The sequence below is a fragment of the Rhinoraja longicauda genome, chromosome 2 (genome assembly GCF_053455715.1).
Source record: "Rhinoraja longicauda isolate Sanriku21f chromosome 2, sRhiLon1.1, whole genome shotgun sequence".
NCBI classification, from domain to species: domain Eukaryota; kingdom Metazoa; phylum Chordata; class Chondrichthyes; order Rajiformes; family Arhynchobatidae; genus Rhinoraja; species Rhinoraja longicauda.
Window position 1 is genome coordinate 93,767,203 of NC_135954.1, and position 25,487 is coordinate 93,792,689.

General features: G+C 40.2%; 1 protein-coding gene across 1 annotated transcript in view; it reads right to left on the reverse strand.

Moving 5' to 3' along the window:
* Positions 1-25,487, reverse strand: part of rheb (Ras homolog, mTORC1 binding) — a 73,699-nt gene that overhangs the window by 24,764 nt on the left and 23,448 nt on the right. The window contains exon 2 of the mRNA XM_078424423.1: positions 20,077-20,148. Coding sequence (XP_078280549.1) covers positions 20,077-20,148 — 72 coding nt within the window. The remainder of the gene's footprint in view (positions 1-20,076; positions 20,149-25,487) is intronic.

Sequence of the window (25,487 nt, forward strand, 5' to 3'; positions counted from 1 at the left end):
CTGGTGATGTGCTGAACACAGGCAACATTAATGAACCGGCTTAACAAGCAGATGCTGACACTACACTGGTTTCCTCGGATAATGGCAACCAACCAAAACCTGCTCAGGGAAAGGCAAGAGAAAGCACAGTCACCGCAGAGAGTAGTGCCAGCAATGATTTATCTTCTGACCCTTCTGATTAGAGTGAACAGAATTCAATACAAGGCATACACACCTTTCCAAAATCAACCCAGAGGCAATGATTCCTAGGTACTCCTGGTGATATAAAACAATTTGAATATCAGAAGCTCCCAAAGTAGATTTTTGGGCTGCTGGGACATTGCCGGTTTCTGGGCAGTCAAAAAATGAAATGCACATTTTGGCTCATGCTTGATGCATATAACACTCAGCAAATATAATTTTTATTGTCTACTCATTTTAGAATTCTTTATTAAAATATATTTTTTGCATTTCTTCCTTAACACAGGTGGCACAGTGGTAGAGCTGCTGCCTTACAGCGCCAGAGACCCAGGTTTGATCCCGACAACGGGTGCTGTCTGTACGGAATTTGTATGTTCTCCCTGTGTCTGTGTGGGTTTTCGCCGGGGGTGTTCCGGCTTCCTCCAACACTCATCATATTTCTTGACAGATTACTACATGCGTACAGCTTTGTAGGTTCATTGACTTTGGCTTCCACTTCCTTCCGCACGCAGCATGCATTCCAGGCACTGATCATTAATACAATCTCCTCAAAACTCACCCTTCCCCCCCCCAACTTAAAGCAATGCCTTCTAGTATTTGACATTACCATCCTGGATAAGAATATCGACACAATTTATGCCCCTCATTTTTATATACTTTGATCAAGTCTCTCCTCAGCTTTCAATATTCAGAAAAAAAATAATTCCAGTTTGCATTTTTGTTCAACATACTCACACAGAATATCACTGGTTGCAGACTTGCAGTCAGAGAAATACCCCTCCTTAGCTACCCTATGTCTTCTAACACCAAACCAATTTTTGAATCCATTCTAACAGATCACCACGGATTCCACGTGCCTTATTCTTCTGGATCAGTCCACTATGTCAAATGCCTGATTAAAGTCCATGCAGCAACATCCACTGCCCTACCTGCAATCATCGGCACCTCAAAAAATGTACACCAATTTCATAAGGCAGGATCTACCCCACACAAAGCCTCTTGTTTAAGAGATGCACTACATTAAAACCACTGAATAGAACGGAAGATACTGCTATCGATTTTCAAAAAAACATTTTACCCAGTTTCCACTATGATCAACAGAAGGCTGGATCAGAAACCCACCAGAGCCCTACTCAACCACATAAGAGTAAAACGAGTTGTTCCCCATCTGTACCAAAACAAGTGAGCATGTGAAGAGAAATGGACAGATACCATTTAGGATCAAGAGTCCTGGATTAGAATATTTCTCAAAGGATGCACAATAGGCTCATCAGCACTGTCTGCAAGTGAATGCGGAAAAAATGCAGGATATCTTTTGGCATATAATGCCAATTCGCTGACAGTCTGATTACGGTTACTTAAGGGCACTGGTTAAGTTATGTACTGTCATCAGATTCCGATTACGTTTTATGAGAGCAATTCTTTGGCATGAATACAAAACTGGCACTGGTGGTTATGACAACCATGTACGAAACTGTTAGATTCAGGAATAAAATGTCTTTGGAAACATTTTTGCACTGGCTTTCGTTATCTGCTCTATTCACCAGACCCACCAGCCGACATTTCACCCATATCCATCTATACCTTCAAAACCTGCTGTATATTCTAATACTAAACCTATATCTATTGAGCATAACGATTTCATTTCTAGTTTATGGGATTGGGACACAATAATTGAGGAAAAAATGAATAAAGAACTCTGGCAGCAGAATGGCACAGTGGTTGAGCTGCTGCCTAACAGAGCCAGAGACGCGGGTTCAATCCCGACTACGGGTGCCATCTGTACGGAGTTTGTATGTTTTCCTTGTGACTGCATTGTTGTCTCCAGGTGCTCTAGTTTCCTCCCACATTCCAAAGATGTACAGGTTTACAGGTTAATTGGCTTGTAATTGTAAATTGTCCATAGTGTGTAGGATAGTGCTATTGTATGGGGCGATCGCTGGTCGGTGCGGACTTGGTGGATCAATTGGCCCGTTTCCACACTGTATATAAAGTCTAGCTCAAAATGTCAAGCAGCACCCCTGGAGGCAAGAAAGATAAATCGTTGTTTCAGGTCAAAACCCTGCATGACAATATGACTAAGTCTGGGCCGTGGTATGAAACAATGAATGTAGCATTGTTTGCTGTGATTAGACAAAGATCTTGTCAGAAAGAGCATAAATATTTAAGTTTACTTCAAATAATTCATTAACCACTTCAGCATTATTTCATATTTAGAAAGTTTAATATTACAGAAGGCAGGAACTGCTATATGTTGATGATTTGCTCAAAATTCACATAAATACAAATCAACATGTCACAGTGAGAATCACCATGGGAAAGGAGCAAGGGCAGCCAAATTATTAACAATGGGTAATGGTTAATGTCTCCTCAAGAAAGAGACCAATAATTCAAACTTGAAGCACAGATATTTGTTAGATTGGAAGAGATTTTGGTATAAAGAACCATGCCACATGCGGCTGCGATTACCACAAATATGAAATGTAATGCTCATTCTGGAGACAAACAACTGCAGATGCTGAAATCTTGAGCAAACAGCAAACTGCTCAAGGAACCTAATAGGTCAGAGCGTATGGGAGGAGGAAAATGAACAGATGCTGTTTCAGGTCAGGACCCCTCAGACTGCAGCAGAGTCCCAATCCAGATCGTCATCTGTCCATTTCCCTCCACAACAACAATACTAATTTTCTTGATTTGTTGTATTACTGCATCTGAAATTGTAAATTAAAATGCATTCTATGTGGATCTAACTTGGGGTAAATTCCTCTCATTTCTACTCCTCCAACATCTGTGGAAATCAGCAGGAACACCATTTCCATATGCAAAAGCAGTTTCAGCTACTTTTACAACTACACAAGTTTACCCTTAACAATTAAAAAGGGAAATAAATACACCAGAAGATGAACAGGGAAAAAAACTGAAGTGATCCAATATCTGATTTGACCTATAATCAGTCATTGACATGCACCACTTTCAAGCCAGTCAGAAATCATCTTGCATGGTCATGGCATCCTGCTGAACTTAGACGTAGACTATGCACATGGTGGATACACATGCTAAGCATGGATTCACATTCCCTCAACTAAGTCTTAGCCATTTAAACAGGAAGATTTATTTTACAGACACAAAAATAATACACAGGGTAAATTAACTACAAGACAGTCCTGAAGTTTATGACATAAAATGTGATGTGCAGCAAATTACAAGGACAATAGTGATAGACCAAGTAATTGTAGATAGCTTGATAGAAAGAGCAATGAGAGATGATAAATTAAGATGTTGCATTTTGGAATGAACAATGAGGCAAAAAAAAAGGATTCAAATCTAATAGGGGCACAAGAACCAATATAGGCACATTTCATTGAAAGCTGAAGATGATTGAAAAAATAGAATCTTGCTCAAAATATGGCACAGAAACAGGGACGCAAAGCCAATTGGTGCAGATCATCGTGCAACCACTGGCACCAATCCCATATTTTACCCAAATTCCTGCCAACTGCCCCCCACATAACACTAACCAGGTCCAGAGGCCAAGTAACCTACCAACCCATACATTTTGGATATAGGAGAAAACGAGAGCAGTCGGAAAAAACCCATGCAGAATGTGCAAACTTCACACAGACAGCACTGACGGGTGGAGAAGATCAAATGGAGCTGATACAGCAACATTGCACCTCTTGAACTTTACAAGAAGCATGGTGGAGTTCAAGTGAGAGGTTTTACTGAAAATGTTTTATGCATTCATCTGCTCATGAGCATTGTACCCAATTCTGAATGTCACATACCTAGAAACCAGTAATGGTTTCAGGAGGGAACAGAAAATATCTACTAAATGACTGATTTTACAGATAACAGAAGATACCGAAGTTATGTGGTTAGGCTGGAAAAACTGTGACTACTCTCCTTGGAACAGAAGTTGCAGATAGTATTTAATATAATGAAGGACACAGAAAAGATTACACACAGTAAACTATTCCAACAGGCAGAGGGGTCAGGAACAGGTGTCTTTGTATGAAAGTGACTGAAAAACCCAAAACATTCTTTTTATGGTTAGGGCTTGCCAAAATTGGGTGTGGATGCAGATTCAATTAAAGCATTCAAAAGGGAGATGAAACAATTCAAAAGGAAATATAATATGAAAGGTTTGTGAGAAATGCATTTAACTGGATAGCTCGAAGGTATTTATTCACAAAATGCTGGAGTAACTCAGCAGGTCAGGCAGCATCTCATGAGAGAAGGAACTAACTTATACTAACAGGATAGCTCAGCCAGTGTCAACTTCCCAGGTTGAATAGTTACAGCATAGAACGAAGCCAATGATGGATATTCAAATAGCTCATATGCATAATGGTGAAATTCTGCATTGCAACTTTTATATCTCAAGACAGTATATCTTTTGATATTTCAAAGGAGGCAATTCTCCCAACATTCCATGTTTTAAAAGCAATTTATCATGACCAATTTGTGTAAGCTTACTTAAAGCACTTCGTAACTTATGAACAGATATGTAACCAAACCATAGGTGCATTTTTAAAAAACACATTCCAAATGATTTATCCGCAGTTAGTGACTATTGCCAGGATGTCCAATTGTTTGGAACAAATATGAGACATCACAAACTATGGAGCAAGCATTACACTGCACTGGCATATGATTCTACAGGCAGGCACTTTCTGCAACAAAATCGATTCAAACATAAATAGAAGCTGTGGGCTATCTAGTCCGTTGCACCCGTTTTGCTATTCAATAATATCACAGTTAATCCTTCCTTACCATCACATTCCTGCCCGAGCTCCATTGCCTTAATAGTTGATGAGGATATGGGGAGAACAAAAGGATTAATGTAAATGGATGGTTGGCATGGGCTTGTTGGACTGCAAGACCTGTTATGTAACTCTCTCCAAAATCAATACCTATTTTAGATATTATATAAGATTATATAATCTTCGGTCCCTTTGATTTATTCCGCATGATAAAGTGGCTGAGGGCACTGGAAACAGTAAAGACAATAGGTTCAGACGACATTCTGAATAGGTCCTGAAGAAGGGTCTCGACCTGAAACGTCGCCCATTCCTTCTCTCCAGAGATGCTGCCTGTCCCGCTGAGTTACTCCAGTTTTTTGTGTCTATCTTAGGTTCAGACGACATCCTGGTTACTGCACTGCAGATGTGCACTCCAAAAGTATCTATGCTTCCAGCTATTTTGCATGAGCACACCCACCACTTCGTGACAATGTGAAATACAGTGCCCTCCATAATGTTTGGGACAAAGACCCACCAATTATTTATTTGCCTCCGTTCTCGACAATTTGAGATTTGTAACAGAGAAAAAAAAAATCACATGTGGTTAAAGTACACATTGTCAGATTTTATTAAAGGTCATTTTTATACATTTTGGTTTCACCATGTAGACATTACAGCTGTGTTAATACATAGTCCCCTCCATTTCAGGGCACCATAATGTTTGGGACACAAGGCTTCACAGGCGTTGTAATTGCTCAGGTGTGTTTAATTGCCTCCTTAATGCAGGTATGAGAGCTCTCAGCACCTAGTCTTTCCTCCAGTCTTTCCATCACCTTTGGAAACTTTTATTGCTATTTATCAACATGAGGATCAAGGTTGTGCCAATGAAAGTCAAAGAAGCCATAATGAGACTGAGAAACAAGAATAAAACTGTTAAGAGACATCAGCCAAACCTTAGGCTTACCAAAATCAACTGTTTGGAACATCATTAAGAAGAAAGAGAGCACTGTTGAGCTTACTAATCACAAAGGGACTGACAGGCCAAGGAAGACCTCCACTGCTGATAACAGAAGAATTCTCTCTAGAATAAAGAAAAATCCCCAAACACCTGTCCGACAGATCAGAAACACTCTTCAGGAGTCAGGTGTGGATTTGTCAATGACCACTGTCCACAGACGATTTCATGAACAGAAATATAGAGGCTACACTGCAAGATGTAAACCACTGGTTAGCTGCAAAAATAGGATGGCCATGATATAGTTTGCCAAGAAGTACTTAAAAGAGCAACCACAGTTCTGGAAAAAGGTCTTGTGAACAGATGAGATGAAGATGAACTTGTATCAGAGTGATGGCAAGAGCAAAGTATGGAGAGAAGGAACTGCCCAAGATCGAAAGCAAACCACCTCACAGTGGCTTAGGCATGTAAGGCTGCAGAAGGTACTGGCTCACATCTTCATTAATGATACAACTGCTGATGTTAATAGCATAATGAATTCTGAAGTGTCTAGACACATCCTATCTGCTCAAGTTCAAACAAATGCCTCAAAACTCATTGACCGGCAGTTCATTCTACAGCCAGACAATGATCCCAAACATACTGCTAAAGCAACAAAGGAGTTTTTCAAAGCTAAAAAATGGTCAATTCTTGAGTGGCCAGGTTAATCACCTGACCTGAACCCAATTGAGCATGCCTTTTATATGCTGAAAAGAAAACGGAAGGGGACTAGCCCCCAAAACAAAGCATGAGCTAAAGATGGCTGCAATGCAGGCCTGGCAGAGCAACACCAGAGAAGACACCCAGCAACTGGTGATGTCCATGAATCGCAGACTTCAAGCAGTCAAGGCATGGAAAGGATATGCAACAAAATACTTAACATGACTACTCTCATTTACAAGACATTGCTGTGTCCCAAACATTATGGTGCCCTGAAATGGGGGGACTATGTATAAACACTGCTGTAATTTCTACATGGTGAAACCAAAATGTATAAAAATTGTCTTTATTAAAATCTGACAATGTGCACTTTAACCACATGTGTTTTTTTCTGTTACAAATCTCAAATTGTGGTACAGAGGCAAATAAATAAACGATGGGTGTTTTGTCCCAAACATTATGGAGGGCACTGTATTGCACAAATACACAAATGCTAACACAAATCCAAATAACTAATGGCAGATAAGTAACAGGAGGCAACATTAATTGCCCTGTTAAATGGCACTCGGCCTCAAAAAACCTGCTCACCAATGGGATAGGTTTGATTTTTTTTTAAACTTTGACCACTTAGCCATACATCTTAGTCCAAACATGGACCCAAAAATTGAACTCCAAAGGTGAGGCAAAGGGTAATAATTATCCTTGATATCAAGATAGCATTTGACCAACAGTAGCATCAAGGAGCCCTGGTAATAAATGAAAAAGCAACGAGGAAGCACTGAATTGGATGGAGTCGCATCACACCCAAGAGATTTGTGATCATTGGAGTTCAACGACTCAATCCAGGGCATTGTTGCAGAGCTTGAGAGTGACCAGCTATTTTCAAATGTTAATCAGCAACAAACTGGGGATACTAATGACTAAAATTTCAATACAATGTACAAGAACAGCTTCGAGGCCGAGTATCCTGCGGCACAGTTCACCTCCTAACAGCTCAAAGCCTTTCCATTATCCACAATAACAAGTCAGTGTGATGGTATTCACTCCATCACACTGCTGTCTTACATTAATGCATGCAGCTCTGTAATCACTCAGGAAATTCAACACCGTCCAGGATTATGAAACTGGCTTAATTGGCACTGTTCATTTATAAAATGTATTCTGTAGGTTCAGTGCTTAGCATTGACAAGATGTACAGTTGCTTATTACTCCCTCAGCGACTCCCAAACCTGTGACATATACCACTGAAAGTGACACGGGCACCAGGCACAAGAAAACAATCAGCAGGTTCCTCTCCAAGTAGCACACCAATTAGCCCTGGAAATATATTGTCACAAATTCAAATCTGAAGGTTCCTCCAACAGAATCATGGGAATACTTTCAACAGGATAGCAATGATCCTAAGTGATATCTCATCGTTCTCTTCAAGATTAATGCTGTTTTGCCAGTGTCAGCTTTGAGCAAAAAAGAAAATGTTTATAAAATCCAATGCAAACAGGCCATCTTACACATCCTTCAAACTCCCATTAAATTCACCATTGTTGCTTATCTCTGCACGTTTTCCAATGGACTAAAAAATGGTTGGGGAGATGCCGCACCGGATTGAACCCTGGCATTTCTTGATACTAAGTTTACTCAAAATCCTATGCATATCATGGATTCCAGTCTCATTGGAAACTCAAACCCTACAGATGGAAAGTGTATTAAAAGGTCAAAACCTCAGACACAAAATAAAGTTAATGGTCTACTGGACAACAGAGACCCCTGCTTTTCTGTGCGCTTCAGGGACAAGATCTACACACAACATCCAATCTCAGTCATGGCAAGAGACAATCAGGAGGTCAAAGGGAACTATTCAAGGTTGTTAAAGGTTCTTTGGGCAAAGTGACAGATCTTCAAGTGCAGCAATCCTTACCCCAAGTGCCCTCAAAATGGAGGCGCATTAAGAATGGCACTGAGATGCTGGATTCCCCTTGAGGTGCAGGCAAAAGCCTTAAAATGGCAGAAGGACACTACAGCTGTTACCATCCACTGCCTGCCCAGTCAAGCAACTCCTATGCCACCCGAGTCAAAGCCTGGAGATCTCACAAGGGCCTGTTACTTCAGTGGAACCACGTAAACCATGCCCATGAGGATTTACCCAAGAAAATGCATGATAAAGGCTGCCAGCATTTACTTAAATGTAAACTGCTCCAGCCAATACATTTGTGTTACTGTTGATGGTGGTTTGTGGTCAAAGTTCCACAAAAATAATTAATTTACTAAACAATTTCAACTAAGCACGGCCCAAAATCTCTTCTTTTTAATGAAGGGTTCCCACTTGTGGATTTTTTATTTTTTTCCCTACCACGTATTTGTTTATGCAGCATTAAATTCCTTATTAGGTTACAACATAAAACTGTAGAGTTGCACCATTATACATTTTATCATTAATACCACAATGAAAGTGCCTTTCCAACCCTGTTATAATTCCAACAGAATCAGCAAATGACCCACAGACAAGGATAGCACAGCATTTTACGCACAAGTTGATTCTGCAATCTGCTGGTGCTAAATATAGCTCCAACTGCATATAAAGCACAATCTTTGGCTTCACGTTTCCACATCACATTCATTGTACTCCGGAACCTACAGCAAAATTAACCCTCGCAGGACATAGTCAGAAATAGTCATGGTATTATAGGTGAAATAGTTCAATGACAAACATATTACGCATATAATGCATTTTGACAAAACTGTTGTAACAATGACATTTTTCAGTTTCATAATTGAAAAAAAAATGGTTGTATTTTTATTAATGACTTACTGATAAAAGGCTGGAAACTATAAAAAACTAGTTAAAACCTATAATTATGCAATGAATTACTTAATATAAAGCAGCTTTGAAAATATGGGGGGGGACGGGGACGACGACACAGGGTTAGAGTTTAGAGATGCAGCCTGAAAATAGGTCCTTTGGTCCACTGAGTGCACACCAACCATCGATCACCCATTTTATCCCACTTACTCATCTGCTTATACACATTCGGGACAATTTATAGATGGCCAATTAACCTACAAATCTCCACATCTTTGAGATGCAGCAGGAAACCAGAACGCTAGGAGGAAATCCACGCGGTCGCAGAGAGAATGCGCAAACTCCACATGAACAGCACTGAAGGTCAGGATCAAACCGGAGGCGCTATCTTGCATTTTTAACTATAATCCTGCGTGATCAGGAAGGTCAGCATAACCAGTATGCAAGAGCGCCTAAATTCATGACATAACTACAATTTTTTCTTGGCATAACCTACAACCAGAAGGAAATCAAAACTGATTACTATTTTGTTGATAATCATAGACTATGTTGAAAATGATCAATTGGTAGGTTGGGCAGGTCAACGGTACAGATAATTGAATTGTTGGAGGGATATGGGCCATGAGCAGGCAATGGGACAAGCTCAGTTAGGAAACTTGGTCGACATGGGTGATATGGGCAGAAGAACCCATTTCCATGCTGTACAGCAATATGACTCTCAGTTGAGGCATAGAACCCAAGAGCTGCAAGTTAAATAAATATTTGTTCAGCCATAAACGGAGTACATCATGATTCTGGACACCACAATATATAGAGAACATGATCGTAACAGATAGGGGGCAGAGGAGACATAAGGATGCAGCTTGGGAGTTATGAGGAGAAACCAGGTAGGCTGAGGTTGTTTTCCTTAATGCAGAGGGAGTTACGGGTGTTCCAATAAAACAATATGAGGGGCATAGATAGAATAGATCACAGGAAATCTTTGCCCATAAGAGGTACCTGAAATTAAAGGGAACAGGCTTAAGGATATTTAGAGGGGTCCGAGGTAGACCCTTTTCACTCTGAAGATGGAATCTGAAATACACTACCAGAGTAGGAGTTGTTGGCATGCACTCTCATTTAAGTATCTAGAGGAGCACTTGCAGCACTAAGGCAGGGACCAGATGCTGGTAAATGGTATTTAGTGTAAATGGGTACTGATGGTTGGCATGATGTGGTAGGTGGTGGTCAGCTTCTCTGCTGTATGATTGATTAATCGAAAGGGAACTAATTTTGATTCACAAATTGGCAAAATAAAAAATGGAAACAGAAGCTGAACAAAAACATTTAGCAGCACGGTGACACAGATGGCAGAGTTACTGCCTCAGAACGCTAGACCCGAATACAATCCTGATCTTGGGGGTTCTGTGTAGAGTTTGTATGTTCTGATTATGACCACACGGGTTTCCTCCAGGTGCCCTGGATAGAACCCCCTCCCCACATCCCAAAAACATGTGGGTTTGCAGGTTAGCCGCTAAAAAGCACCCCTAAAGTAAAGGGAATGGATGAGAAAGTGGGATAACATAGAACTACTGTGAATGCCTTGACAGGTCGAAGGTCACCATGGAGTCAGAGCAAGAGGGCCCATTTCCATGCTGTACCTATAAACTGAAATAATGTTTTCTTTGTAAACTTTCTACTGACAGTAGAAAACGAAGTTGTAGTTAATCATTTAACTCTGAATTATTCCATACATGAAAAAATTAGATCAAACTGGTACATGCATTTGTAGTTCCAGTTACCGAACTTGCAGAAAGTGACTTCAAAAAGTATTTGCCTTTGAAGGCAGGCAGATTGATTTAATTTGCTAAATTATATACCCGTGCAAATGTAGTAAAAAAATCCTACAATGCCACATTCTATAAATAAATACTCAGCCAAATTCACAGCTGTATCATATTTAATCAAGCCAGTTTTCCAAATGCAACAGCAAAAAATGAAAGGATATATAAAAACAGTTGACCCATATAAATAACGGTTGAAATGGCTTGATCCTTACTGATATAATTGGATTTGACTATTTGATCAACTTTATTTCCTTCCAGATGATTGCTTGGTTACAACATTGACACTGGAATGAACAAGTTCTATTCACCAAATCGAGCTCAATGGGTGCACTAAAATGACAGCTTCTCCCTTCACTAAAATGATGCAGATTCTTGTAACTTACCGTGAATTTATTAATAGGGCAAATCTAATTTGGATGCAGTTCTTCATGAACAAATGATAATATGCAGTCATTAATAAAAAAAGTTTCAAAATGTAGAATTATGGTATGGCAAGGTTTTGGAGTTCTTTTTACCTGTATCTTTGAAATACAATTCAACCAAGGACATTACTGCAGCACCTTTGGGTGGAATAAAATGTCCAACTAATCCTAATCATGTTCTCTTCCTCATGCCAAATGAGATATTGGTCCACCACAGGATTTTCAGCAGCTGGTGGTCATAAGATCAGAAGTTATCGGAGCAGAATTGGGCCATTTGACCCATCAAGTCAACTCCGCCATTCAATCATGGCTGATCTATCTCTCCCGCCTAACCCAATTCTCCTGCCTTCTCTCCATAACCGGCCCAGCACCTACTTTAATCCAGACAATGTTATGAGAGCGCACTTGAAATCCCCCCGGAACTCTCTCAAAATATGTGGCACCTAGGCCGAGTGAGGCAGCAGATCTTGACTTCATCAGTTCTTCCGTGCCAATCAGCGGGTCGAATTTGCCCCGTGGCCGGGGTTCGGGAACTGGAACAGAGCTGGCGGATCAGTTCTCATAGCCGACTTTGAAAGCCGGTATCTCAGCCCCTCGGCGGACCATTCTGGTACCGTTGGAGGCCATGACCTCTGTCGGTCAGGCAAAACAGATAAACCAAAAAAGCTCTGGATCCAAGGATGCCATAAAATTGGTGGTGGACCTGTACCAAGATCAGAGCCTGGAAAATCTATTTAACAATCTTTGGAGCTCAAAAGTAGCAAATGATTTCTTTTAACTAAATGCAAAGCAACCACTTTTCAACTTTCCACACTTTTAAGTTATTGCCAAGTTGAACGATGTAAATAACTGTTGATTAATAGAAAGCTGGACATCAATTTAGTGTTTTCGTCTCACTAGAAGGAACCAATATCTTGTTGGAGAACACCTCGACGTGTCTTGGAAAACTTCCAATCACTTTCAAGAAACACAAATAACATTAGACACGTTTAGCAAAATTTAATTCCATCATCATCAATTACCAGGTTAGATCATCCATGGTCATGTTACGGGATTATTAGGATTGAGAATCAAATAGACTCAAAGATTTAGGGCTTGACATTTTGATATAATGAAGCACTTACTTTCAACTTCCAGGGGAAAAAATGAAACCAAATGAAATTTCAAACTACTTCAAATCAAAGGATTTTTGGCAAAACCTTTTGTACATTATGAAAAAGGCTGCTATGTTGTAATGCATAGAACAGTACAGCACAGGTACAAGTACTTGGGCCCACAATGTTTGTGCCAAATATGAGGCCAAGTTAAACTGATCTTATCTGCCTGTACCTGGTCTATATCCCTCTATTCCCTGCACTTCCACGCGGGCGGCTATCTAAAAGCATCTTAAACTCCACCATCACATCTGCCTCCACCATCACCCCCGGCAATCCGTGCTAGGCCCCCACCACTGTAAAACAAAACATGCCCCACACCTCCATTAAACATTCCCTCTCAGTTTATGGCCATGTCCTCAAGTGTTGCATATTTCCATCCTGGGGAAAAAAGTTCCGATTGTCTACCCTATCTTTGACTCAATTTTATATACTTCTATCAGGTCTCTTCGCAACCTTAAATCTTCCAGAGAAAACAATCCAAGTCTGTCAAACTACTCCTTGCAGCTGCAACCCTCTAATCCAGGCAGCATTCTGGTAAATCACCCCTGCACACTCTTCAAAGCTTCTACATCTTACCTGACGACCAGAACTGGACACAGTACTCCAAATAATTGTCACAAGTCTCAAATACAAACTGCTGCATTCCAAGTGGAAAAAATATTAAAAGCCAGCGGCCTAGGTTTATGGTTGTCCTATGTTTCAGATTAACTCAAATAAACTTAGTATTTCATTTAAAATTCCAACAATATGCAGCAGCCATAGAAGTGAACACAATTTCCACGACTACCAGGATAGGAAAGGATGAAGTTATTAAATGAAAGCAAATTTTAACCTATAAGAAACTGGTGAATTGGATCCAAAATGGCTTAGTCATGAAAGACTGGGGTAGTGGCAGAGGACCGTTTATTTGACCTGGGAGATCTGTGACCAATAGTGTTCTTAATGATTTGGGTGAAAACATAGGTGGCCTGATTAGTAGGTTTTCAGACAAACAAATCAGCATAGTTATGGATAATGAGGAATATTGCCAAAGGATAGACAGGATAAAAATTAGTTGGGCATAGAAATTTTGACAGAGGTATATAGAATTACAAAAATCATAGATAGGCTGAATCTTATTCCCAGAACATAAATGGCAAATAGCAGAGGGCATAGTTTTAAAGTAAAAGGGGAAAACGTTTAAAGGAGATCTGCAAGGCAAGTTTCTTGTTTACACAGAGTGGTGATGTCTGGAAGTCACTGCCTGGAGAGGTGGTAGCAGATACATTAGCAATATTTGATATATAAATATCAGTGAATGGTGGGATACAGACCATGCAGGCAGATGGGATTAGATAAATTGGCATTTTGGTTGACATGGACATGGTGGGCCAAAATGCCTGTTCCTGTGCTATACTGTTCAATGAAAAAGTGAAATTAAGGAAGTCAAATGGCCAGATTGAGGGCAAGTACGCAGGACAAGGGAAATATCTATTTCAGAGAGCTAGTACCCTTTGATAGTATACTGTTCTACAAATCCACAGGAAAAGTCAAAATTTCCAATTCATTCCCTGCTAATTGTCAAATTAAATCTATTGCTACAGTTAATTTTCATAATCACATTTTTTTTTAAACAGCAGCAGCTGGCACCATTTACCTGTTGTATTTCTGACCTCAAGTGATGGCGTTTAAACCGATTTGTGGAGCGCTCTCAATAATGTTCAGAACAGGAATTCCATGGATGCTTCCAATCAGCAGAATGCCAAAAGCAAGCTTCATCATGCCCAATCACTCAGAATAACTCGGCCTCTGGCTCAGTGAAAATAATTTGCTCCAATTTGGATATCAGTAGGACTTCAAGCTGCACAGTGTGTCAGTGGATTGAAGTCCTGCTCCCAGTCTTGAGCACAATCTCGGCTGACAATCCAAATTTATTCCTCAGCATTAATTTAACAGTTGGCAAGCCATACCATCATGAAGCAAATAATTTCTTCCCTTGCCTTTCGCTTGATAACATCACGTGCAAATTAACTGCTATGTTGAGTCTTCAAAGTGGTTCATAATTATGCTTCACAGCTAATTGTACTTTTGGTCAGAGGGCACAAAAGGCCCACCAAATTATGAAATATACACTTCAGAAATAATTAAGTAACAAAGGGGCATTAAGCAAATGAGTAAATGGGTAAAAGATTTAAATTCCTCACCAATAGCTTTTGGCTAATTAGTTAATCCTCTTGTACGAGAGGACAAGATGAGGGGCTGGCAATTAAAAACAGAGGAACAGAGAAATATCCCTGCTTCATAGGGAAATGTAACACTGAAGTTGGCCCAGAGATAATAGACACAAAATACTGGAGTAAGTCAGCAGGTATCTCTGGAGAAAATGGATGGGTGACTTTTCAGGTCTTCAGACTGAAGGGTCCCAACCCGAAACGTCACCTATCCATTTTCTCCAAACATGCTGCCTGACCCGCTGTTACTCCACCATTTTTTGTCTACATTTGGTATTAACCAGCATCTGCAGTTCCTTTTTATTACTGAAATAGCATATTAAGTCCACACCAACTGTCAACCACACCTAACAATTCTACATTAATCCATTTTTTATCCCGCCGCTTTCTCTCCACCACTACCCAGATTCTACCATCCACCTACACACGAGGAACATATTTTGTGGCCAATTCAGCATGCTCTTCCTGAAAGACTGAACGAATAGTTGATAGTAAAATTTGCTTTATGTCAAAGTACCAAGAGATATTCTAATTTGTTATCATTACATTTTCACATACTAAAGGCACTATATAAATGAAATGAAGCATTCAACAGGCCAAGCACCATTCGTGGAGAAATAGTGCCCAAGGCATGACGAAGAGCTTGAAAAGTAAGAAAACAAGCAGGTATGTTTAGGTTGTAGAGAGAAAGAGGAAGAAAAGAGTCAACTTCAGTATGAGAGCAGACTCATGCTTGTTATGTTTAAAAAATTGCAGTCGGTGACAAAGAAAATTTGAATTAGAAAGGCAAAGCCACACCTGGAGAGTTAGGTGATTCCATGAAATTGTTAAATTTATTATCTACTTGCAAGGGCTGCAATCAGCCTCAGTCGAGGAGGTGCTGTGCGTACGTCTTGTTTAGAGACTCAGCATGGTAACAGGACCGGTCGGCCGAGTGTATGCTGACAATCACCCATACACTAGTTCCACCACATGCACTATGGACAATATACAGAAACCAATTAACCGCCAAACCCACATGTCTTTGGCATGCGAGAGGAAACAGGAGCACATGGTGAAAAGACACATGGTTACAGGGAGAACGTACAAGCTCCGTACATATAGTAACCATAGTTCGAATCGAACCTGTGTCTCTGGCACTGGATGGCAGCAGCTCTACACTACGCCACTGTGCCACCCTTATAATGTGCCTTGATGGAGAAATGTACAAAAAAAATTGCCCCCTCAGGTTCCTGTTAAATCTTTTTAACCATAAACCTATGTTCCCTGGTTCTTGATTCCCCTACTCTGGGTAAAAGACTGTGCATGTACCCTAACTATTTCCCTCATGATCTTATGCTGCACTCCAAAGAAAGAGAGGCCTGCCCAACCTCTTCCTATAGGTCGGGACCTCATGTACTGGTAACGTACTCACAAATCTTCCCTGAACTCTTTCCAGCTTTACAACATCCTTCCTAGAGCAGGGTGAACAAAACTGAAGACAATGCTCAAATGTGATCTCACTGCCTTGTGCAACTGTAACACAACATCCCAACATTAATCTAATTAAATTACAGATTAGCCAAGTAAATGTTCTTGCATCCCCACACCCCACCTTTCCCTCTCTCATCTTTCTTCCTCCTCCTCCACATCTTGCTCAGATTTATTTATTAGACTGAGGTAATATGGAAACTTAAACACATTAAATGCTTCACTATGTTTTCTCAAACAACGAATGTTACCTTTTGACAAATCCTGACATTTAAATATTACTAAAGCCTAAACCTTTGTGAATCAGTCTGAAAATAGCATATTATCTGCTGGCCAAACTTCACTTTGGTGCCTTTAATCCATCCACTTTGAAATAATATTTTAAGAGGAAATATAGTACAGTGTCCTCCATAATGTTTGGGACAAAGACCCATCATTTATATATTTGCCTCTGTACTCCACAATTTGAGATTTGTAATAAGAGAAAAAAATCGCATGTGGTTAAAGTGCATATTGTCAGATTGTAATAAAGGTCATTTTTATACATTTTGGTTTCACCATGTAGAAATTACATCAGTGTTCATACATAGTCCCCCCATTTCAGGGCACCATAATGTTTGGGACACAGAAATGTCATATAAATGAAAGTAGTCATGTTTAGTATTTTGTTGCATATCCTTTGCATGCAATGACTGCTTGAAAAACTCCTTTGTTGCTTTGGCAGTATGTTTGGGATCATTGTCTTGCTGTAGAATGAACCACCGGCCAAAGAGTTTTGAGGCATTTGTTTGAACTTGAGCAGATAGGATGTGTCTATACACTTCAGAATTCATAATGGTACTAACATCAGCAGTTGTATCATCAATGAAGATAAGTGAGCCAGCACCTTTGGCAGCCATACATGCCCAGGCCATAACATCCCCACCACCGTGTTTCACAGATGAAGTGGTATGTTTGGATCTTGGGCAGTTCCTCCTCTCCTCCATACTTTGCTCTTGCAATCACTCTGATATGTTAATCTTCGTCTTATCTGTCCACAAGGCCTTTTTCCAGAACTGTGGTTGCTCTTTTAAGTACTTCTTGGCAAACTGTAACCTGGCCATCCTATTTTTGCAGCTAACCATTGGTTTGCATCTTGCAATGTAGCCCTCTGTATTTCTGTTCATAAAGTCTTCTGTGGACAGTGGTCATTGACAAATCCACACCTGACTCCTGAAGCGTGTTTCTGATCTGTCAGATAGTTGTTTGGGGATTTTTCTTTATTCTAGAGAGAATTCTTCTGTCATCAGCTGTGGAGGTCTTCCTGTGGAGGCTGCCAGTCCTTTTGCGATTAGTAAGCTCACCAGTGCTCTCTTTCTTCTTAGTGATGTTCCAAGCAGTTGATTTTGGTATGCCTAAGGTTTGGCTGATGTCTCTAACAGTTTTATTCTTGTTTCTAGTCTCATAATGGCTTCTTTGACTTTCATTGGCACAACTTTGTTCCTCATGTTGACAAACAGCAATAAAAGTTTCCAAAGGTGATGGAAAGACTAGGTGCTGAGAACCCTTATACCTGCATTAAGGAAGCAATTAAACACACCTGAGCAATTACAAACACCTGTGAAGCCATGTGTCTCAAACATTATGGTGCCCTGAAATGGGGGGGGGGGGACTATGTATAAACACAGCTGTAATTTCTACATGGTGAAACCAAAATGCATAAAAATTACCTTTAATAAAATCAGACAATGTGCTCTTTAACCACATGTGATTTTTTCTATTACAAATTTCAAATTGTGGAGTACAGAGGCAAATAAATAAATGATGGGTCTTTGTCCCAAACATTATGGAGGGCACTGTATATGCAAAGTTGGCAAGTGTCACTCATCCTTGATAATTAAATGATTTACAGTGAACACTTAAGGGCACCTGTTGTTTTCCCTGTAGAACTGTGTCCAACCTGTAGGGTTTACAAGCATCTTTCCCCAAAGTACACCGGCTGGGAATCAGTTTACATTTCAAATGACAGATGACTGAATACTTCAACCTACCATTGTAAAACAGAACAGTACGGCACAGCAACACGCCCTTCGGCACATAATATCCACGCTGAACATGTTAGCAAGATAAACTTATCTGCTCTGCCTGCCATGTGATTCATACGCCTCCATTTGGCCCCAATATCACTCCATCCCTGGATGTCGATACAGCACAATAATACATTTTCTAAACAATCATGTAAAATTATTATCAGAAAGTGAACGTTGCTGACTCAGAGTTACTCCAGCACTTGTTATTTTTGCAGTTCCTTGCATCTACTGAGATGATGCCATTGTTTCGATACAACTAAGTATTATATTATTATATTTTATTATATTTCAGATACAGCGCGGAAACAGGCCCTTTCGGCCCACCAAGTCCGCACCGCCTAGCGATCCCCGCACATTAACACTATCCTACACACACTAGGGACAATTTTTTACATTTACCCAGTCAATTAACCTACATACCTGTACGTCTTTGGAGTGTGGGAGGAAACCGAACATCTCGGAGAAAACCCACGCAGGTCACGGGGAGAACGTACAAACTCCTTACAGTATAGCACCCGTAGTCAGGATCGAACCTGAGTCTCCGGCGCTGCATTCGCTGCAAGGCAGCAACTCTACCGCTGCGCCACCGTGCCGCCCTGAAGTATGGATCGCTTCAGATGCAGCTGGAATCAATTACTAACTTATTTCCAATTACTTCTTGGAAAAAATTCTCAATCAGCTTTTATAGCATTTTTAATTAACTTAAGATGGTTAATGTATCTGGATTACTAACTGAGTAACATCAAATACTGGATGATCATACTCAATAAATTAAATTAGGATAAACAAATTAGTCCAGGTTGTAAATGCAAAACACTGGTTTATTTAAAAAGAACATCTGGCATATGCTCAACTACAAAAGGAGTCTGGATGAAAACGAATTGACAATCCATGGTTTAGAGTCAGACCAACAATTGGCTGCCTCATCAGGTTCCAGGTAGCCTGCAGAAAAAGTATTGAACTCCACTCTTTACTGTTCCTTCCAATCAAAATCTCAAAGTATGATGTCCAAAGGTTAGCTTCTTGTAAAATCAATGCCTTTGGTTCCACCAAAAAACCCCGGGTCACTTTTTTTCCAGCACTAGGTCAAGTAAACTGAAGCTTAATAAGGGCACCATAAATGACTTGCTCACAAACTACCAGCCCCTGTAATCTAATTACCGGCATGAAAACAGACCAAGTTAATAATTGGAAGTGCAAAGTATAACTTAAGAGCATCTTGACAGGAATTCAACTTGACAATCGCACAGTATCTGAAAAGTCTAATAAAATGAGCATATTTTACAAGTTTCCCCAATGCAATTATTATGGCGGCCTTCAAAATGCACACCATGTATATTCTTTTGGAGGTAAATATTAAGAGCTGAGCAATTGTTCAGCTGTATTTACACATACTTATTCAAATAAAATTCAGCTGGCTTGGTTAAGATTGCTCAGCATATTAGAACTGGTGCAAGGTCAGAGCATAGAAAAAGAGGTTGCATTCATTTTGGCAATTGTCATAAAACTGTCAAATGTAACTTAAAAATTATTTTAAAATGACACTTACTATTTTCTATTGTGGGGTCATACGAATCCACAAACTGCCCTTCAACAAACTGGATAGTCAATGAGGACTTCCCTGGAAAAGAAAAAGGAATAAATCAAGATGAGTATCAAACTGTTTTCCTGAAAGACTGAAGTTTTAAAAGATTATATCCAATAAGATTACAGGTGCGCCCCGGCTTACAATAGTTTGACTTTGCGATGGTGCAAACGGCAGCAACCCGTAGCGAGCCGCCACGCGCTTCCAGCCACGTGATCGTGCGTATTCAATACATTTCGACTTACAATACTTTCGGTTTCCAATGGGTTTTACAAAACGGAACGAAAGCTCAGGAGCACCTGTATTACAATAAAATCCTCCTGCTTCTAAACAGCAATTATATTCAAAATCATTATTTGCAAAAATGCTGAGGTTTTACTGAGTCATGCATAAAATGTTACAGCACCACAAATGTAATCATAGCATTTTATTCATTTCTAATTTTAGTTACGTTTAGTTTAGAAATACAGGGCAGAAACCGGCCCTTCGGCCCAGAGTCCATGCCGACCAGCGAACCCTGATACACTAACACTATCCTACACACTAGGGACATTTTATAATTTTTCTTTACCAATGCCAATAACCTACAAACCTGTACACCTTTGGAAAAGCATCTGGGGAAAACCCAGAGTCACAGGGAGAACGTTAAAAACTCCATAAAGACAGCACCCAGAGTCAGGATTGAACCTGGGTATCTGGCAGCAGCTCTACCGCTACACCATCGTGCCACTAATGTACATTTCTGGTATTCCTTGAAAATAGGTTTGATAAACCCTTGAACTAGATTTAAGTCATTAGATACCAATAGGAGTAAATTAATTCCTTATCCCTATTTAAAGTAGTTCTACCCCCCCCCACACCAACACATTTTCTTGTGTAACATTTTGCTTCCAACTAAAATCCACCAGCATTCACAAAGACCTCACACCCCTGCAATAGTCTGTTCGAAATTCTACCAGACGCTACAAGGCCTTCTACGCCCGCACCTCCAGACTCAGGAACAGCTTCATCCCCAGGGCCATAGCTGCTATGAACCAGTCCTGCTGAGCCGGATTGTCACATCGCACAGTGAACTGGCACAGACCTACTTGAACTTTAGTTTTAAATCTGTTTCTAATTATGTTTCACTGGGTTGTATAAATTTATACTGTTTAGCTAATTAATTTATTGCATCATATGGAAGGCGCATTCCCAATCTCGTTATACCCCTGCACAATGACAATAAAGATATATTGTATTGTATAGGCTCAAGTAACCTAGCTGAGATGTGGAATCAATAATTACAGTATAATTTGCATCTTTCACTACCAAACAGGGCATTGTCACAGATAATTTTATTCTACACTCATTGAAATGTAAACACTGATATCCCATAATCAAAACCCCATTTCTTAATATCAATAAATATACATCAATTAAAATAATCTTTAGGTTCTGATAACAGAACCTAAGCTTCATTACAATATAACATTTCATTATAGTGAAAATGCTTAGGTCAGACAGCACCTGCGGAGAAAAAATAAAAATAAATGGACAGCCTTTAAGGAGGAACATGGACGCATGTATACTATGCCCCAGCTAATGACAAGAGTCAGTCTGAGGGGTCTTGACCCGAAACATCACCCATTCCTAATTCCAGAAATGCTGCCTGTCCCGCTGAGTGACCCCAGCATTGTGTCTATTTGGGCAACAGCTGGATTGGTGCAAGTAGGTGTGGGCACCACTCTATAGAAAGGATACAAGCAAGCAGAGTTCCAAATTATGAGACATGCAGACTCAGCTCAATAGCTAACCCACTCCATGGAGTCCTCGCGTTGGCTACACCGAGCTTCAGTGCGCTCAGCACACAGTCCTGCAGTCTGGAGTGGGTGTGTCACCAACACTGCCTCAAAGACATCTGTACCTTCATTTATGCTGCACTCCTTCCTGTATGATTGCAACATAGGAATGTCAGGTGCTCCATCTCAACCCAAATGCTCCTTTTCCACTTCTGATCATGGACCAGGTATTCTTAGGAATCATTTCCCCCAGGGCCTTAACACCACTCTTGAATCTTTTCCTTTGTCAACCTGCAAATCACTTATTGACAGTGCTTGGAATAGAATGTTGGGAGACTGCCACAAAGCAGTTGGGGAATTAGACTTAGGATAACGGCATTGGTTCACACAAAGTCAGTCAATCTGGAGGATTTTGCAGAGTATCAGTGGTGTCTAGTGCAATGAGACACCTGCTCCAAGTGATCCAAGTCAGAGACATGCGGCGCCAGGGATCCCCGCCGCAGGTAGAACATGAAGTTTGAGCTGGGCTTGACGTCTTGATATTCAAAAACCTTTGCCAAGATGCAAAAGGATTACGCTGGTATATGAAGGCAAACTTCAATGTTTGCCTTTGCTGAGATACCACATGAATTGAGTTTCCACCGTTGTCATTGCCCTTAATTATTAGCAGGGGCACTGCAAGAATCTCATGGCTGTACATATGACAAGTAAGCACATGACTCTTGACTCGAGAGGAAACAAACAGCTCTACAAATATACCAAACCAATGTCCATCAGGAAAATTGGGACCGGAAGGATAGATTGTAGGTAGAAAAAGCATAGGAGCTTCAGCAACTTGCTGATATCCATAACATATGCTGATTTCCACTGCAGGATCTCTTCTGTATACCGACTTGATGCATACAAGTACAAGATGATTTTTTAAATGTTACTTATCCTGGCAGGCACAAAGATAATATCAGTCTTGATCCCTGTAGCTCAGACAGTAGTGTTCCAACAATCCAATCCTGACGTCCATTGCTATGTGGGGGAACCCACATGTTCTTCCTCTGGCAGCAGGGGCTTCCCCCAAGTGCTCCAGTTTTCTCCCACATCCCAAAAACATGCAGGCTGGTAGATTAATCAGCTGCTACAAACTTTCCCTAATGAAGGAACATGGTGGAAGCCGTGGGCAGATGATAGTAAAAAGTCGCTAGAAAGCGTGTGGGAAATAGGAGTGCTTTGACTAGGCATATACTTAATAGGCGTCCTTTAATGTCATGAGGAGATGGTAATACAGATTTGGAAATTACCAGGGTTCTATAACTGAAAAAAACTAATTTCAAGTTAGAAAAGGACAAACCAATTAACAAATAGCACTCATTCAATATACCCAAGAGTTTTTTAAAAAAGGAGCATTTCTAGTAGGTCCTGTCTGTCTGTAAATGCCAAGCACAGCAGCATTAATCTTTGGGAGAGAAAGTCAAGGTGTAGAAACGATAAATTGTATTGGCGAATCTGCAAGTTGTAACCATGTATTTTTGTTTTAGGTTTAGAGATACCGCATGGAAATAGACCTTTCGGCCCACCAATTCCACAACGATCATCAATCACACTACTTCTGTTATCTCATTTTTGCATCCACTCCCTGCACACAAGGAGCAATTCACAGAGGCCCAATTTACCTACAAACCTGCACATTTTTGGGTTGCAGGAGGAAACCAGAGCACCTTATTCTGTTGTTAAGAATGAGTTAGCCAAATGTAAATCTGAACATTTAGGTACTTTCCATCACACTGCATCCAACATAAATCCAAAAACTGAGAACAATGTCCAATTTGCTAAAGTCATAATAAAACAAAGCTATTGGAAACAATCAACCCCATCAGGGGTTTTAAGGGGTTACGTAACATTCAGTAATGTTCTTCAAAGTTCAACAATTTGAAGCAAAGAAGGGTCTATTATCACCAACGTTTCATAAAGTCATTCCCTACTCTCCCTTTAAATTCTCTTCAGAGTTGCCATTTTCCTAAATTGGTCTTTATTGTGCATCTCCTCACCTCCCCCCACCACCCTCCACTATCATAAATCTAATCATAGGTGTTACAAGATCCAAGCATTTCATTTCAAAAGTAAAAACAATAAAGATTAGTTAAATCTTCAGACATTATTTGTAATATTTCCAACCTGAACAATTTCTGAATAGCAGAATTCAACAGCAAAATAAAATCTCTGTAAACAGCCCAACTTGATTTTAATCGAAACAACCTGCTGTGAAAATAATTAATGCTAATGCCTAAAGCAGTAGTTTACACTATGCAATTAGTTCTTTGTAGCTTAAACTAATTAACAGCCTTCTGCATAAACATTGAAAAAATAGCCCTTAAAAAAAATATTTGCACTTGAATGTGTGTGGCACTTTAAGAACCACAGGTTCTTAAATATGGCAAAACAAATTAGAATATATGAACTACTCACTTGACCAGAATTCTGGGTAAATTTAAAAAAATGCTACTAAATGATACTAGATTTAGACATATCTATAAATAGGGTTCTTTGGATTTTATGCACTTAGTTTATTAGTTCTACAGATTACACATCCATTATCCAATAATGCACAAAACAATTCTTACCTGGTAAGCACTTGCACATTACTTCACCCTGGCTAACATTAGCCTCAAATTATACCATGAAAGGACACATTGCTGGAGTAACTCAGCAGGTCAGACAGCATCTCTGGAGAACATGGATAGGTGAAGTCTCAGGTCAAGACTTTGGGGGGGGGGGGGGGGGGGTGAGCAAGCTCGGAGTGGGTAGAGTCAGGTGTGTGGGGTTTGTAGGAGGTTACTGAAAATTGGAGAATTCAAATGATCATGCCAGTGGGTGTAAGAAAATAACTGCAGATGCTGGTACAAATCAAAGGTATTTATTCACAAAATGTTGGAGTAACTCAGCGGGTCAGGCAGCATCTCAGAAGATGAAGCATTCTCTCCTGAGATGCTGCCTGACCTGCTGAGTTACTCCAGCATTTTGTGAATAAATGCCAGTGGGTTGTAACCTCACCAAGCAGAATACGAGTTGTTATTCCTTAAGTTTTCAAGTGGCCTCACTCCAGCAATGGAGATGTCCCAGGATAGAAAGGTTAAAATGGATAGCAACTGGAAAATCTAGTAGGCCTTGGCAGACCAAGTGTGGAGCAAAATTGCTGTCGAGTCTTTGCTTGGTCTCATTGATGTACAGGACAAATCAGGAACACTAAAAGCATAAAATGAGGCATATGTGAACCTCTGTCTAACCTTGAAGAACTGCTTGGGTCCCTGGATGGAGTCGAGGGAAAAGGTATAGGGACAGGATGTTACATCTCCTGTGGTTGCAGAGGAAATTACCTGGGGAATGGGTGGTTTATGTGGGAAAGGATGAGTGAACGGAGGAGTTGCAGATGGAGGGGAAAGGGGTGGAGATGGGAAAATATGACTGGTGGTAGCATATGATAGAGGCACCGATCCCAGCAGAAAGACTCATACCAAACCATCATTTATGATTTATTTTCTTTCTGCTGCACCTCTGCTGAGGACAATGCAATTTTTCTTTTTGTACAATTTGTGTGGCCACAGTACG